The sequence below is a fragment of the Pteronotus mesoamericanus genome, unplaced genomic scaffold, assembly GCF_021234165.1.
Source record: "Pteronotus mesoamericanus isolate MK-2021 breed Mesoamerican mustached bat unplaced genomic scaffold, CSHL_Meso_final contig_163, whole genome shotgun sequence".
NCBI classification, from domain to species: domain Eukaryota; kingdom Metazoa; phylum Chordata; class Mammalia; order Chiroptera; family Mormoopidae; genus Pteronotus; species Pteronotus mesoamericanus.
Genome location: NW_026555064.1, coordinates 15783161 through 15800231, shown reverse-complemented (window position 1 = coordinate 15800231; position 17071 = coordinate 15783161). Strand labels below are relative to the sequence as shown.

Here is a 17071-nt window from a genome sequence, read left to right as displayed (position 1 = left end):
TTTACTACGCTATACTTTTTATCGTTAGCCTGTACTCTCAGCAAAAGGCTGTACCACACAGCCCAGGTGTGTAAGTGTTCTCCATGATGTTCACACAATGATGAAACTGCCTAATGACACGTTTCTCAGAACACATCCCCATCTTCACGCAGCTTGTAGTTCGGCAGGTACAGGGAAACTGGAAAGTGTTGTCTGAGTCTCGTACAGTGTGTGATATAGGCTTTTGTAAAAGAGGGTCAGGAATTACCCGGCAGGATTCCCAAAGGCTGATCACAGGGAACAGAAGCTGGTTGGTCATTAAAAACACAAACCTTCACCAATAAAGGGGCTAGGAAAGATGGTGCCCCTCTGGGTAGAAGTAAAAACCACTACTTACCTGTGGAAAAGGGTTTAGGAGGTTGCTTAGGTCAGGTAAATTGGGCACTAGTTATATAGAAAACAAGGGAGGCTTTATTGTTTATACCAGGGGTGTCCAGCGAGCCTGCGGGCAGCCAGGATGGCCAAGAATGCGGCCAAACACAAAAATCATAAATTTACTTAAAGCCTTATTTACTTTAATTACTAAGTTGTATTATTTAGATCCATTTTCTATGTATCTACCCATCCTCATTGCCTTGATGCCAGCGTTTTGAACAGAATAACTTGTTCCTAGGCAATGAGGATGGGGTGCATTTTCTATGCTGGTGGTCACAATCTTGGGACCCGTTTGACGATTTTAAAAGATTATTGAAAAGGACCACTGCATAATTAGGGTATTATATTGAGGGCTTCTCTGCTTATTTGTTATGGTCGGACCTTTTTTTTTTTTGCTCATCAGTTTTCTTTAGTGTTTGTACATTTACAAACACCAAATCTCTTTGGCCCCAGAGACACCAAAAGGTGGGACACCCCTGGTTTATACTGTTGTAATATTTGCATAGTTTATTAGCTTTGTGAAATGAAATAATCTCGACTTTAACGTGATTGAAGTGAGACGCAGGGAGGTGTCCTGTAGCAACGGCTACTTTGATAGCCGTGAGGCTGAATCCGCTTTCAGCAACCATGCACCCAGAACAGAAACGTCGTTAACTCATAAAAATACGCGCACGCGAAACCAATGTTGTCACTTGTTGAATCTGAGTGCCAGTTGTAAAGCTCTTAGCGGATTTTAAAAATCAAAACGTATTTATACCTTTTTAACATAGATCCATTCCTAGAAAAATATTTGGACCATCGTTAGTTTGTAAACTAGTGTTCTCCTTACAAATTTACTTTTTTAAAAGACATTTTAAATACTTTTTGTTTTACTCAATAGCCCTTGAAAAAAATTTCATTTCGTGCGCGGGACTAGGGGCAGGGAAGCGCACTATACCAAATGCCTGGGCAAAGATTTCCTAATCCGTTACCTACAGATTACACCGTTTTCATTTCGAACGAGACTCGATTACTGATCGCCACGCTACCCCAAAACACCGGGGGGGGGGGCTTTTTTTTTCACCGGCCCGGCGAGCAGACAGACGCAGGGGACTGTGCGACCTGGCCGGGGTGGGGGTGGGGCCCAGCCCACTCTGGAGCAGCCCAAGGCGGCCGACCCCGGTTCCCCTGCCAGTTCTCGGAACTACCCCCCCCCTCTGCCCCCGGGCAAAGCGTCGCCCGGGCGCCACGTGCGTAGCCCGCCCCGCCCCTCCTTCGCCCGCCGGCGCGGCCGTGGGAGTCCTCCCCAGTCACAGAAGCTCGGGGCGCGCCCCGCCCAAGTGCCCGCATCCCGACTGCCGCAGCCCGCGAGCCCGGAATCGCCCAGCTCGCCCTCCCTCCCCTCGGGGGGCCGCTGAGGTAGGCCCGGCCCTTAGGGCGGGCTCGTCCGTCAGCCTCCGCGGGAGGCGGCCGGGCTACAGCGATAGCCGGTGAGTAGCCACGTCACGCTGCTCCCGGAGGCCCCGCCCCCGCCGTCCCCTCGGACCGCCTCCTCACTCCCCGCGAGCAGTTACTGGCTCTAGGGGCGCGCGCCTCCCGCACTTCGCCTGAGATCCTCCAGCCCGGCTCGCCGTGCCTCTTGCTGTCCGTCCCAGCTGACGGCTCGCGGCTCGCGGCTCGCGGCTGCGGCGCCTGGCGCGGGTTGGTTGGCTCGGGACGTGCGTCGCCGAGGCGGGCTGAGCCGACGGGCGGTTAGCGCTCCGTTCGACGCGGGGAGGGGCGGCACGCCGGGCGCTGCACGGCCTCGGCCGACGCGGGCGGCTGTGGCGGCGGCGACGGCGGCCGGGCTCTCGGGCTCTGTGCCCCGGGCCGGAGCCAGCGGGTGTCCCGGCGGAGAGACGGGCAGCCGGGCTCCCTGGCCGCGGGCTCCCTGGCCGCGGGCTCCCTGGCCCCGAGCACCCCGCGGCTGGGGCGGCTGGGGCAAGGGGGCGATGTCTGCTCGCGCCCCGGTGCCTGCCGCTCCCTCTGGGGAGGAGCCGCCTGCGGCGGCTGCTGAGGAGCCGCCGTCGCCCGGGGCGAGCAGGCAAGCCGAGCGGGTGCCCACGCCCGAACGGGAGGGCAAGCCGGCGGCGAGGGAGGAAAGGGCCGGGACCGCCACCAGCTTGGGGGCGCGGGGCGAGCCGTCGCCGGCGCCGGTGCTGGGGCACAGCGTGCCCCAGGCGGCCGTACCCGTGAGGCCGCTGGCGCTGCACCTGGCGCACAGGGCGCGCGGGCCGGGGGCCCCCTTCGGAGGGGAGTCGCTGGCGCCACCGCCGCCGCCGCGGGAGCCGCCGGCCGAAGACACCCGGGAGGAGGAGGAGGAGGCGGCGGCCGGCCCTGAAGAAAAGCCGCAGCCGCTGCTGCCCCCGAAGGAGAACCCCTGGACCAAAAAGCCGCCGCAGCACCTGTCCCCGGCCGGGTCGGAGCCGCCGCCCCCGCTGGAATCCCCGGAAGCAGGTCTGTGGCCCCTCGGTGGTGGGCACGGGGGGTGTGTGCAGCGGCCGGCACGCGAGGAGACCGAGGCTGGCGGGGGAAGGGCAGGCCTCCTTCCCTGTCCGTCAGAGGTGTTTGTTCCAAGGTGTCATTCACTCTGCCTATTTACATAAATGGACATCTGGACGCGAGCGACCGGCGGAGGTGGGACCTCGCTTCTCCGTGACGGGTGGGAACGCCGCGGAGCGGCTGGCGGGCGCGGCCTCGGTTGTCGTGCCCCGCGCTGGTGCGGGGACTCGGGAGAGCTAAGTTTAGGTAGTTATTGCATGCAACTCCCCCCCCCAGAGACGTTTTTATGGGCGTTTTTTCAAAAGAGGGGGAGCCAGGGGATTTATTTATATGTGGGAGGGCCATTTTGTTTTATTTTTATTGAGAAATAATGGATAAGCTGGAAATACCAGTGTTTTCAAAACACTTAAGTAGTTGGATTAAAAGTGAGGCTCTAGACCGTAGTTGCTACTAAAATGCTTTGAGTTACGATGGTTGTGGAAAATAATTGAAGTAAGTAAATGGTAGTCTAACATTCAGATCTCCCTTTAGAGGACATTAGATTGTCACTGCCTTTATTTTGATGGTAGCACCTTGTCTTTTTTTTCTTTTGAAAGTTTAAATGGAAATAGCAAATACAAATCAAGACAAGCAATATCTCCTAGTTTCGCTTTCTAAATTAAGTTGCAGCCAATTAATTGAACTTTTTATATAGAAATGATAGCTGTTTACTTGGAAATCTTCACTTTTTCTTAAAATTAAAGGTTAACGTTGGGGATAGGGAAAATTTGAGCACGTTTGTAGGTCTGCGAAGATTAATTCAGATAAAGCAGATGGTGTAAATGCAAGGTAATTATTGTAGACATACGTATTATTCCAGGTATGTAACATTTCAGAGGAACTCCAGTGAAGTGAGATAAGTGTTAATTGATTTCTTTAGTTTTTGTACAGTAATACTAATCATTGTTAATAAGTTTTGACACTTGCAGGAAAAAAAGCTACTTAAACAGTTCTAAATTTAATATTGCCATCATTCTCTTCTAGCTGCAAAGATTTGTTTACTACTCTTATTAACTGAAGAAAACAAAAATCTAAACACAAAATCTCCATAAAATTTTAGCTAAGAGAAAAAGCCCTAGTGAATCTTAATGGCTATCTCAACTCCCCACTTTGAGACTTACAGTTTCACATTTAGTGAATTCCCAAAAAACCCAAAGTCTTTATTCATTGTAAAATCAATTTGACAGGATTTTAAACCATTAAGGTAAGGCTCAGGAGTTTTAAATTGAAAATGGCCTCGTGAAAAACATGTAAGAGTTTATTTTGTTTTTCATTTATTGATATGAGAGAGAGAGAGATCAATTTATTCCACTTACTTATTCAGTGATTGATTGATTGATTGATTGCATGTCTCCTGATGGGGGAGCTGAACCCTCAACCTTGGTATATCTGGAGGAAGCACTAATCAACTGAGCTACCCGTTCAGGGCCTTAACAGTTTAATATAATTAACCTACAGGTGCTTTCACTGAGTATCTTAATCTTTGTTGGAGATTAAGAGCAAGCTGATGTTTGATGTATGGTGTGCAGTTCCCGGGAACGTTGCTGATGTCTCTCTGTAGGCATCTCATTCTGTTTTTGGAATCCATTCTGTTCCCGCATAAGTATTTGTCTTCAGACTTGGAGTAGTTTAGTAACTTAAAGCCTCTCCAATCCTGACTCTGCACTGTTCTATCACAACCTTTATTTGCAGTTGAATACTTAGGTAGCTTAGATAAGAGACTGGTGTGGAAATGCACTGTTCTTCAAGACTTAGGGTTCTAGTCCAGATATTGTTACTAACTAGCTGGACTTTGGGCAAAATTTCTGGGCTCTGTAAATGAAGTAGATGTACCTCTCTGGGTTCCTAATACCAGAGCACAATCCATTTAACTGAGTGTCTTGGCCTCCTATTTTCCTAAGTAAATTTTTAACTTCAAGAATGATGAAATAGGAGCAGAGGACCCTTAGTGTCCAGAGTAGGTTAAAACTGGGGAGTGTTAAATTAGTACAGTAATCTGTTAGTAGGCCTGTATAATTTTTCCTGCAGACCAGGATATTCTTGAGAGGGAAAGAGAAGGATATTAATTATGCTGGAATAACAGACTTAAACCATGTCTTGGCGAAACCTGGATTTACTGTCACCCTCCTAATAAGACACGAGGATTCCATCCACAACATTCTGCCAGAAAGTTACTTACCAGAGACAGAAACATTATAGGAAATGTAGGAGTATTTCAGGATTAATCATGAAATTTCTATGTTAGGAATTGCAGGTGAGGCATTATTGCTGCTTCAGTCCTTTTGAGACACTTTCGTCTACTTTGGGGCTAGTTCTAGCCTGTGTATTGCTGTTTCTGGTAATCCAGATAAGTCTCTCTTTTCAACCTAAACCTGGCCCACCCAAGAGACCTAAAATAGTGTCGCTGCATTTTTGAATTTAGTCAGGAAACTTAAAACAAAGCCTTTCTCTATCTGTCTTAACCTCGTTTTACTTATTTTGGGAACTTTTATTAAAATCACTTACTTATAGTTTTCTCTGACCCCCTCAACCCTATTTTCTCCCTCCATCTGCTTCCCAGCTGTTATCATCCTGGTAACATTTTAAGTTAGTTATATAAATGATGCATAAATATATTCTCCTTGTAAAAACAGAACTTTTGATGTCCCCTTCAAAAATGAGATAATCAGCCTGGGCTGGCGGCTCAGTTTACTGGAGTGTCATCCCATACACCAAAAGGTTGTGGGTTCAATTCCTGATCACGGCATGTACTTAGGTTGCGGGTTCAATCGCTGGTTGGGACGCATACAGGAGGCAACCGGACAACATTTCTGTCTCACATAGATGTTTCTCTGTCTTCATCTCTCTGTAAAATTAGTAAACATATCCTTCAGGAAAGATTAAAAAAAGAGATAATAGTGTTTACCAAATGTCCTTTTAAACATATGCCAGTATTTCCAAATAGTGTTTTGTGTTTGCATTTAGAACGTAATACCATTCTTTTGTCATTTAGAGTGTTTGTTGATCTTTTTTTCTCATTACCATTAGTGGGGTTTTTAAAATTATTGTTGAGTTATAATCGACATATAATGTTAGTTTTAGATGTACAACATAATGATTTAATATTTGTACATATTGCAAAATGATCTCCACAATAAGCCTAATTATAATGGCCCCATACATACATAAATCAACTTTTCCTTATAATGAGGTTGGTCCTTTTTAATCTAAACCCCTTTTAAAAACTGCCAAGAAGTGGTTTATAAGTATAACTGACATAGTTAACTTAGCCATTTATCTGTTGATCAGCAGCATCCTGGTTCAAACAACATTTTTTATATATACCTCTTCTGTGTCTGACTTTCTAGGCTAGGTAAATGGGATTGTTAGATCACAGGGTTTTATTAGTTAGCAAGTTGCTCTCTAAAGTGACTGTACAAATGGATACATGGATACTCACACTTTTAAAGTGAGGATTAAGGGGGTTTTTCTTCCCCCTTTTTTAAAGCAGCGTAGCGAAATGACATTTTGCTCGATATTTGTCTTAAACATAATAAAATTGTGAAATATTTATAATTGTCGATGTGTTTTCTTAATAACACTTTGCTAAAGATTGTGGTAATGAAAATTAAAGTGAGTAAAATTGTTGGTTATGTTGCATTTTTTGTTTTTAGTATCCAAGCTCTTAAAATCAATTGTTTTTCTTACCAGTTTAGAATTATTTCCTTATAGATTCTCAGGGTTAAATAATACTTTTTTAAAAGTGAAAGTGAGTTTATTAGTGAAGTAGTGAGATAGAGAATAGGCTACTGCTCAGACTGGGCAGCCAAATATTATTTTAAAGGTATTGGAATCCTAATCAAAGAAGTTATACTGATATAGTAAGTATCTCACTAATGATGTTTGAAAGATGGAGATATGAAGATCACATACTTGTTTGTTTATGCGCGTGCGCGCGCACATGCTTGGAGCCACTAGTAGCTTAAATTTGTTTCTTAGGTTTCATCTGTTGAAAAGATAGATATATATATATATATATACATATATATATATATGTATAAAAAGGTTTTATTTATTTATTTTTAGAGAAGGGAAAGAAGGGAGAAAGAGAAGGAGAGAAACAGCAGTGTGTGGTTGCCTCTTGCATACCCACTACCGGGGACCTGGCCCACAACCCAGGCATGTGCCCTGACTGGGCATCAAACCCACAACCCTTTGGTTCGCAGGCCGGTACTCAATCCACTGAGCCACACCAGCCTGGGTGAAAAGATGTATATTAATCCACACCTGAGGATATGTTGATTGATTTTTGTGGGGATGGGGGGAGAATGAGGGCGGGGGGAGAAAGAGGAACATAAATGTTGCCTCCCATACAGGGCCCTACCAGGGAGTGAACCTGCAGTCTTTTGGTGTGTAGGATGATGCTCCAACCAACTGAACCACCTGGCCAGGGTGAGATATATATCTTCTTAAATAAAAATTTTTAATTTTATGCCCTGGTTGGTGTGGCTGAATGCCAGCCTGCAAACCAAAAGGTTGCTGGTTCGATTCCCAGTCAGGGCACATGCCTGGGTTGCAGGCCAGGTCCCCAGTTGGGGGCATGTGAGAGGCAACTGATCAGTGTATCTCTTGCACATCTATGTTTCTCTTCCTCTCGTTCTTCTTCCTTTCTCCTCTCTAAAGACATATAAATAAATAAAATCTTCAAAAAAAATAAATTTAATTTTATAGGTTGGCTTTTTCCAGTTTTAGGTTTTGACATATAGGGCAAATTCTTCTATTTTAGTTAAAACATGGGAAAATGAAAAAACCAAACCCCTTCGTCTTTTTTGCCTGCCCTCTACATGTGTGTATAAAATAAAAAACCCGGTGAAGTTCTTTCCATATCAGTCAGTACATACAGATTTATCTTTTTTAAAAGTCTTACATTATTTTATATAGATGTACTATAGCATAACTTTTCCATATTAATGAATGTAGGAATTATTTAAATACAGCTATTAGCAAAGCTACAGTAAACATTTATACAGACATCTGTGTGCCTTGTCTTGATTCCCAGATAATTTCCCAGAAATGGAATTGCTTTATTAAAAGGTATATACATTTTAAATGACAGATTATCCTTGAAAGATTATACTACTACCCACCTTTTGCCAAGACCAAGACCATGAGAAGAATGTTCATTTTTTAATAGGCTAGCCAACCTTTGGGCATTCTCTTTTTTGTCGATACAGTAGATGAAAAATGCTGTTTTAGTTTGCATATTATTAGTGCAATTGATTACCATTTTATGTTTGACTATTTGTGTTTTTTTTTTTAATCATCTTTTCATTTTTTACTGAGATTTTTTTTTTAAAGCTCCTTATCATCTTTTTAACTCCAAAAGACTGGGTTGATGAGGTGGTCCAAGCAAGCAGCACAAAGGACTTCCTGATGTGGAACTTTGGAATTAGACAAACGTGTTGACACAGTTGGCATTGCACAAGTGGCATATCTCTGTTGGGGAGCCTGCCCCTGAGAAGTTGACAGCATGAAGGAACAGACCACAACACTTGTTTTTGTAGACGGCTAGCTCCCAAACAAAAAGGGGAAAATTACATGGCGAGAATAAATTCTGTCTTTAATTCCTGACCTTAATTTTGTGATTATGTCTAATTTATTCGTAATAAAGCCATGTAAAACTTGCTTGTGTGGTCTATTCCTTATTACTTTTCATTATATCAAATAGTTTGTATAAGAATGTATTTTGTAATTACCAGGCACTTTATTTACTTAACTTAGCAATATTTTAGGACGTGTTTTTCATTTTGCTGCAGGAAAAGTTCCCCAAATGTTCTATACTATATTTCATAAAATATACATAGTATTTATAGAACATATTTCAATGAAATTCTCGATAATGTTCAGGAAAATATTCTTTAGTTGTATTTTTTTCCTCCTCCCATATTTTTTTACTACTGTATCTAATTTTTCATAATGAAGTATTTTATTCTTGTGCACATTTACAAATGTCTACACATACACACATATACATATACCCAAAGTATAAAGAAGAATCAAACAAATACCTGTGTACTCACTCTTCTGCTTTAAAATTAGAATTAGTACAATATTTAAGGTCATCTCTGGTGACATCTTCATCTTTTGTCCTTCATCTCTTCTTTTTTGATAAGTACAGATGGTCTTCGATTTACAATGGGGTTATAATCCGATACCAATTGTAAGTTGAAAATACCATTGTCAAAAAAGCATTCAATACTGCACTATAGAGTACTGGTTGTTTACGCTTGTGATTGCTTGGCTACTGGGAGCTGCAGTTCACTGCCCAGCATCATAAGAGTATTGCACTGCATATCACTACCTTGGGAAGATATCAAAATTCAAAATCAGAAGTATAATTGTACTGAATGCTTATTGCCTTTGTACCATGAAAAAGAAAAAAAACCATAAGTGAAACCATTATAATTCGGGGACAATCTCTATCTTATTTAAATATCTTAATAATTTCCCTGAGTGTCGCTCAGTTGATTGGAACATTGTCCTGTACACCAGAAGGCCACTGGTTCAATTCCTGCTCAGGGCATATGCCCAGGTTGCTTGTTTGATCCCTAGTCGGGGTGGGCAACCAGTAGATAGATGTTTCTCTCTCCCTCTCCCCCTCATTCTTCTCTCCCCTCCCTTCTCCTCTCTCTTGAATGATAAACTTAAAACAAAACAAAACTCTTGCCCTGGCCGGTGTGGCTCAGTGGATTGAGAACTGAATTCCCAAGTTTGAATTCTAGTCAGGGCACATGCCTGGGTTGTGGGCCAGGTCCCTAGTAAGGGGCACACGAGCAGCAACCACGTTGATATTTCTCTCCCTCTCTTCCTTCCCTCTCTCTCAAATAAGTAAAATCTTTAAGAAATTAAAAAATAAAAAACCCTCTTAAAAGATCTTATTTTTAGAGAGAGGGGAGAGGGAGAAAGAGGAGGAGAGAAACATTGACCCGTTGCCTCTGGCAGGCCCTCAGCTGGAGACCTGGCCCGCAACCCAGGTCTGTGCCCTGACTCGGAATCTTAACAGGCGACCTTTTGGCGTACAGGCCGGTGCTCAATCCACGGAGCCACCTGAGCCAGCGCCATATGTATCTTACTTAAATTTGCTTCTGGATTTTAACTCAGATATTGTATTCTATGAATTGGTCATTGTGTGGTTTTTGGGATTTATGTTTTGTTGAATTATTGTGTCTATTATAAATGCAGATCCCAAGTTTATTCTACTTAATGTTTACTTTGGGTCATATTTAGCTAGATGATACTGCCATCTGGTTATCTTGCTAAGCAATGAACTAAACTAAAAAACAATGTAAAACTTCATTTGTAGACAGTATTTATATATATCTCAACCACTGTGTTCTTATTCCAGATAGGAACAAGTGGTGATTCCATGACAGTCTTGTACAAACTTTTACAGAGACCTATTTTCTACAGCTAAACTTAGAGTTGCCAAACATGTGTTTTTAAGAACAAAGAGTTTGAAGTCTGACTTATTTTCTGGATGCTCCTTAATGAACATGTATTAATTTTTTTTAGGAAAAAACATGTCTTTTTTGTAATACAGTTCTCTACTGACTTACTGAAATAAGTATTATAATAGTTACCCTCTTTTTATTCACAAGCACTTGTCAGCATTCAATGAACTTCCCTCCATGTGGATTCAAGCTACCAGGATACAGTGTCATCCTGTGCCAACCCCCCCCCCCCCACACACACACACACACGAGTCTTCTCTGCTCTTCTGCTAAAGAATTTAGCCTTCAACAATGACAGACTGCTTTGGGAGCTTTCCCTTCTGCAGAACTTTGTAGTGGCTCGATCATAGCACATCAATGATAGGAGCAGTTCAGTCTTGTTTTGGGCAGCATTTACCTGTCTGCTCACTGACCAAGGTCCACAATTTATTGAGGTTGACACCTGGGCAGAAGCTCTGGTTCCTCTTTAAGTGGTAGGGCCTCATAACGACTTTTCCTAAAGTAACCTGGGTGATATTTGTTGAAGTTGATCCTGTAATAATGTAAGCTACCATCATCACCTTGGCCTTCTGGGTATTTTCTGTGCTTGCCTGTAGGATTACAAAGTGATGTATTTGTGGCCATAGCTCACGTGGCCCCGAGAGTTTCTAGGTCTTCCTCAGTCTGGATGGCATGTTGCTGGCGGAGGTGCAAGAGGGTTACTTTGTTAAATATATTGAATGAAGTGGTTGTAAAAACAATTCTGTGTGTGTGTGTGTGTGTGTTTTTTTTTTTAGAGCTCAGTTCCCCCAAAATTATAAAAGCAGGAAAACTCAAGACAAAGAAGTCCAGCAAGGTATGTCTTTACACAAAGTAGTTCTTAACTACTATAAATTTTGAAAATCGCTATGCTCTTAGATTATTGCATGCTTTTCTTCTAGTTGTATTATTGATGGTAATTTTAAGTTAATATGCTAGAGAATTGTATCACTTAGGCAAACCACCGTGTGCTGCTGTTATCCTGTTTATATCAGTTTAGTCAGTGTCATCAAATAGTGCTAGAAATTAGATCATAAGACCAAGCCATTCTTGTTTCAGTGTTCTTTTGTTTGGAGGAGCTTTTGGATTAATTTGGCAAATGCTTGCATATAATTGAATGTAGGTGATTTTTTTTTTTTTTTTAAGATTTTATTTATTTATTTATTTAAAGAGATGGGAAGGGAGGGAGGGAGAGGAAGAGAAACATCGATGTGTGTGAGAAACATCGATCAGTAGCCTCTTGCATGTCCCCACCTGGGGACCTGGCCTGCGACCCAGGCATGTGCCCTGACTGGGAATTGAACTGGCAACTTTTCACACCAGCAAGGGCTGTAGGTGATTTTTTAAAGTTGCTTTCACTTTTAGAAAATATTTTTTTCTATTTAAAATATCTAATTTGCAGACATAACACTTATTTATTACTTTTTAGGCTAGTGATTTCAGTGATATGGCGAATTGGCCTACGCCAAGTGAATTAGTGAATACTGGAGTAAGTATTGCTTTAAGGCTTTCTTTATATAGAGGGAAAAGAATTGTTATTTCAACATGCAGAATTTATTTTACTTCAAATTTAGAGACTTACATTAATAAAGAGATGCTGAAAACTCAGCAGCTACCTTTTCATAGTTTTATCTATTTTGTTTCTAATTAAAGCCTATTTTATGTTTCAGAATTTATGCTATGTGTTCTGATTTATGAAAAATATTTTCAATATGTGTTTAAGTGCTAGCTATATATTTGTACATATATGCATATGTATTATGTCAAGAAATGTTTAATGAATGGAATTTTAATTTTAACTATGAAAGATGCTGTAAAAGATGGTTCTGAGATAGTTTATCAAGTGGATTTTTAGAGGAGTAGCATATATAGTTATACATGTTCTCATTTGGCAGCATATTTCGCTATTTGTAATTTGTATAGTATTGGTGTGTGGTTATAGATGATATATATTATTAGTTTAAACAGCTTAATTGGTATATAAATGACATATAATAAACTGCAAATATATAAAGTGTACAATTGGATAATTTTAACTTACATAAACCTGTGAAACCATCACCACAATCACTGTAAGACTTAACCACTACTAGTAAAGTTTCCTCACACACCTTTGTAATTCTCCCTGTCACACATCTGCCCATCATCCCAGGTATGTTCTACAATTTTATATATGTGGAGTCATACAGTATGTTCTTTGTTTTTCTTTTTGGCTTTCATTTGGCTTAGTTATTTTGAGGTTTATTTGTATTAGGTGTATCTGTAATTCATTCCTCATTGCTGAGTAGCAGTATTGTATGGATGTAATGCTGTTTGTTCACACCTACTGCTGGACATTTGTGTTCGTTTTAATTGGTTTTTTGCCTGTTAGCAATAAAATTGTTGTATAAACATTTATGTAACAGTTTTGCGTGGGTATATGCATTCATTTTTCTTGGGTAAATACCTACAAGCAGAATGGCTAAATTGTATGGTAGCAGTTTGTTTAGCTTTTCAAGAAACTACCAAACTTTTCATCCCTACTATCAGTGTATGAGAAGTCTACTTACTCCACGTACTCACTAATACTCTTTGGTCAGTCTTAATTTTAGTCATTCTACTTGATATATGGTAGTAATGCATTGTAGTTTTAATTTGCGTTCTTCTGACTAAAGATGTCAAGGACCTTTTCATATATATTTGCCATTAGTGCATCTTTTTAATGAAGTACCTGTTTAACTCTAGCTCATTTTTTCAAAAATTGAGTTTTCTCAACTGCATTTTGAGAGTTCATTACGTAGGATGGGATAAAAGGTTTATAGTTGTGAGTATGCAAAACGTAAGAGTTTACTCTGGTTTTATTATTTATTAATGTATTCTTTTCCATATGAACAACTGTAAACCTGAAAGCAAATCAGTTACCACTGCAGATGGTATCATGAAGAAATCCAAAAACACTCATTGGTGACTACGAGGAATCAATTGATTAAATATATTTCTTCATTTCTACAACTTTCTTACAGAAAATAAAACTAAAATGAACATATAAACTAACCTCTCTTTCATCAACTACTTTTGCCTAACCAGGTATATTTTGGGTACAAGTTCTTTATCAGATATTTAGGAAATATTTTCTACCAGTCTGTGGTTTGACTTTTCTCTTAATGGTTTCTTTTGAAAAGTAGTTTTTTTACTTTTTAAAAGTTGGCATTTGTCCTGCCATGTTTAGGTGAGGTATAATGCCGTAGATTTCTGGATATGTTAGTGAAAATGTTCTTGAAAATTATTTCATTCAGTAATACTTTTTTTCAGTGTCAGGGTGTCATCAACCAAGGAAATAAAAAGCTGCAAAATAAAAAAGAAAGAGAAGACAAATTTGAAAAGAGAAATAACAGTGAAAGCAAAGAAAGCCGGGAAACAAAATTAGATGGTCCTGGTGAAAATGTCAGTGAGGATGAAGCTCAGTCAAGTAATCAACGAAAGAAAGGTTAGTTCATCTATAATTTTGTCTCCTCCCCTCCAGTGTATTGAGATATAATTGTGTTAGTTTAAGTTATAGAACACAGTGATTTCATGTATGTGTATATTGCAAAGTGATTACTACACTGTTAACATCCATCACCTCACAGTTACAATATTTTTCTTGAGATGAGAATTTTTAAGATCTGTTCTCAGCAGCTTTCAAATATATGAGTATTGTTAACTGTTGTTGTCATGCTATATACTGTACTTGTAGAACTTATTTATCTCATAACCATAAGTTTGTATTTTTTGACCCTCTTCATTCATTCCTCCCATCCCCCTCCTGTGTTCAGTTTGAGTTTGGTTTTTGTAGTTCCACGTATAAGGGAAGTCATACAGTATTTGTTTTTCTCTGTCTGACTTATTTCATAGTATAATGTCCTTAAGGTATATCTCTGTTGTTGTGAATGACCAGATTGTCTTTCTCCTGGCTGAATGATATCCCATTCTATAGACACAGCACATTTTTGTTATCTATTTATCTGTCAGTGGACTGTTTCCATGTCTAGACTATTGTAAATTAGATAGTACTGGTAAAAATATCAGTGAGGATGAGGCTGTCAAGTAGTTGATGAAAGAGAGGTTAGTTTATATGTTCATTTTAGTTTTATTTTCTGTAAGAAAGTTGTAGAAATGAAGAAATATATTTAATCAATTGATTCCTCGTAGTCACCAATGAGTGTTTTTGGATTTCTTCATGATACCATCTGCAGTGGTAACTGATTTGCTTTCATAACATTCATTTCTGAACTATTAGGCTTTCCTCTTTTTTTTGGCTTCTTTTTTATGTGAGAATGGAATGAGTGTCCACTTACAGGAATTAGTGTAAACATATGATTGGAAAGTTATGTGATAACTATTGTTTTTTAAATCTGCATTGGAACTGCTCCCTGTCTTTCTTGGAGTTCGGAGGACATGATTTCTAAGAGAAAAGTGAGAACAATTTTGGTCAACTTTTTTTCCTCATAGCATGCCCTCATTAAATTACACTTTGAAGAAAAAAAAAATACTGCCTCCATGTTCTTTCCAGAGCTTTTCATGTGCCTAGGGACATGTTACGATTTAACCCCTTTGTAAAACCATATACTCATCAGTGTTCTGAGCCTAGGTAAAAGTGTCTGCAGGTGCCTTTTGGCAGAAAGTCTTGAGCATTAAGGAGAGTGGCAGGAGATGCTATGGGAGAGGTAGGCACAGTCCATGTTATGCGGGGTTCAAACTTGGAATTAGCATTTTGAGTTCCTTGGAAAGATATTGTAGCATTGTAAGTTACGGAGGTTATACATCATGAGAGGGGACTTTCATGATGCGGTAGTTGCCGGCCAGCTGCTTTAATAGGGGAAGTAGCAACCTAACAGGTCTTGAGCACTTACTTGATTTTTATTTTAATGCTTATCTAATCCTTAGCTGCAGAGGAAGCATTAGGCTCCCTTGGTATAGTGCGCCAAGGCTAATTGCTCAAAAGTGGTGCCAACAGGACAAACATAGGGTTATTAGAAAAGAATTTCCTCAGTTCTTACACCCTTTTCATGCTTCTTAGACATATAAGTAGTCTTTTTGGCTGTCTAGAATTCATATAGATGGCAGACCTGTCATCCTGCTCTAAGATTTGTCTTCTTTTTCATTGCTTCAGTAAAACTATCAACCAACACTAAAATCCAGGTATTTATATTTAGAGTAATTCATATACTCCTTTCATGAATTGAGTCTCCTCAGAGCACACAATTTTTTCTTCAAATTAAAAGCTGGTTTGTGCCAAAGAATCTGTACTGTAGTTATGCACTAATACTGTTCCCTTTCCCTTAATTATCTTAGTAGTATTTCCCTTGCTCATGAGTCTTTTTATTTAGTCAAAAATATATATTGGTCAGAGGACTGAACATTTTGAAACCTTAACTGTGGAGTCTGTGAATAGGTAATCTTGAGAATTATACTATAACAATTACACTATCTTTTAGTCAACAAGAAAAGTTAAATTACCTATATCTCTTAATAAGTTTTGTCTTGACTGGCGTGGCTCAGTGGATTGAGTGCTGGCCTGTGAACCTAAGGGTCGTTGGTTCGATTCCCAGTGAGGGAATCGGACCACATGCCTGGATCGCGGTCCAGGTCCCCAATAGGGGGCATCCAAGAGGGAAATACATTGATGTTTCTCTCTCTCTTTCTCCCTCCATTCCCCTCCCTCTAAAAATAAATTTTAAAAATTTTTAAACGAGGTTAAGAAAATGTGTGTAGTAGCTTTAAAAAGATTTATCAAATGCAGTTAGACACATTTTACACTTAAACTTAATGTTCAGAAACCTCTTTCATTAGTAGTAATTCTGGATAAATCAGTACTTTAGACAGTGATTTGAAACAAAGTATTTTGAATCACTAGCCAAGCTTTGCAGTGTGTACATTATAATGTCTTTTCAGGACATCCCATTTTGAAGCCTAAGAATCAAGTATTAGATGGGAGTAGTGTGTACACATACTATTTTTGAATAACTTACTCATCAAAATTAAACAGAAAAGTGAAATACCACTTCAAAGCAAAAGAATTCCAATGATACTTCATTACTGGTTTTTCACTTGCTTTTTAGGAATATTCTTTGCACAGAATAGATTATTAAGGAGCTGTTTGAGAAGAAAATTATTTTGATACTCTACAGGTAGTCCCTTTAAAGACAAGTTGTCTTTCATTTAATTAAAATTTAGGGTCCTTTCAAAATACAGAGCTTCATTCAAAATTGTGCATTGTCATTTAATGATTTTATGTTTTTTTCCTTCAAGCTAATAAGCACAAATGGGTACCACTCCACTTAGATGATGTAAGACCAGATAGTCAAGAAAGACCAGGATCACGCAACAGCACAAGATGTCAACCTGAAACAAATAAATCATCACATAACAATCGAAGAAATGATACACGAAGTAAGTTACATTCTAAGAGAAAAAAAATGACTGAAGAACTTTGTCTTATTGCTTATTATTTTAGTAGCCATATATAGTATAAACTGTTTGAAAGTTGCAGACATCAATTCCTCTTTAGCCCTGAGTACCTTCAGAATATATACAATGTGACTATCCACAGGCAGATTTTTCCAATAATG

At 40.1% G+C, this 17071-nt stretch overlaps 1 protein-coding gene across 6 annotated transcripts in view; it reads left to right on the top strand.

Moving 5' to 3' along the window:
• Positions 1–2384: 2384 nt before the first annotated feature.
• LARP1B (La ribonucleoprotein 1B) overlaps positions 2385–17071 on the top strand; it is a 70026-nt gene continuing 55339 nt past the window's right edge. For 4 of the 6 annotated variants that reach the window (XR_008528267.1, XR_008528266.1, XM_054563298.1 and 1 more), the window contains exons 1-5: positions 2385–2889; positions 11240–11298; positions 11911–11970; positions 13773–13947; positions 16752–16892. Coding sequence is in view for 4 of the 6 variants with exons in the window: in XM_054563298.1 (XP_054419273.1) it covers positions 2385–2889; positions 11240–11298; positions 11911–11970; positions 13773–13947; positions 16752–16892 (940 nt within the window). In the remaining 2 variants the exon portion in view is untranslated. The remainder of the gene's footprint in view (positions 2890–11239; positions 11299–11910; positions 11971–13772; positions 13948–16751; positions 16893–17071) is intronic. The other 2 variants (XM_054563280.1, XM_054563290.1) reach the window with 2 other exon arrangements.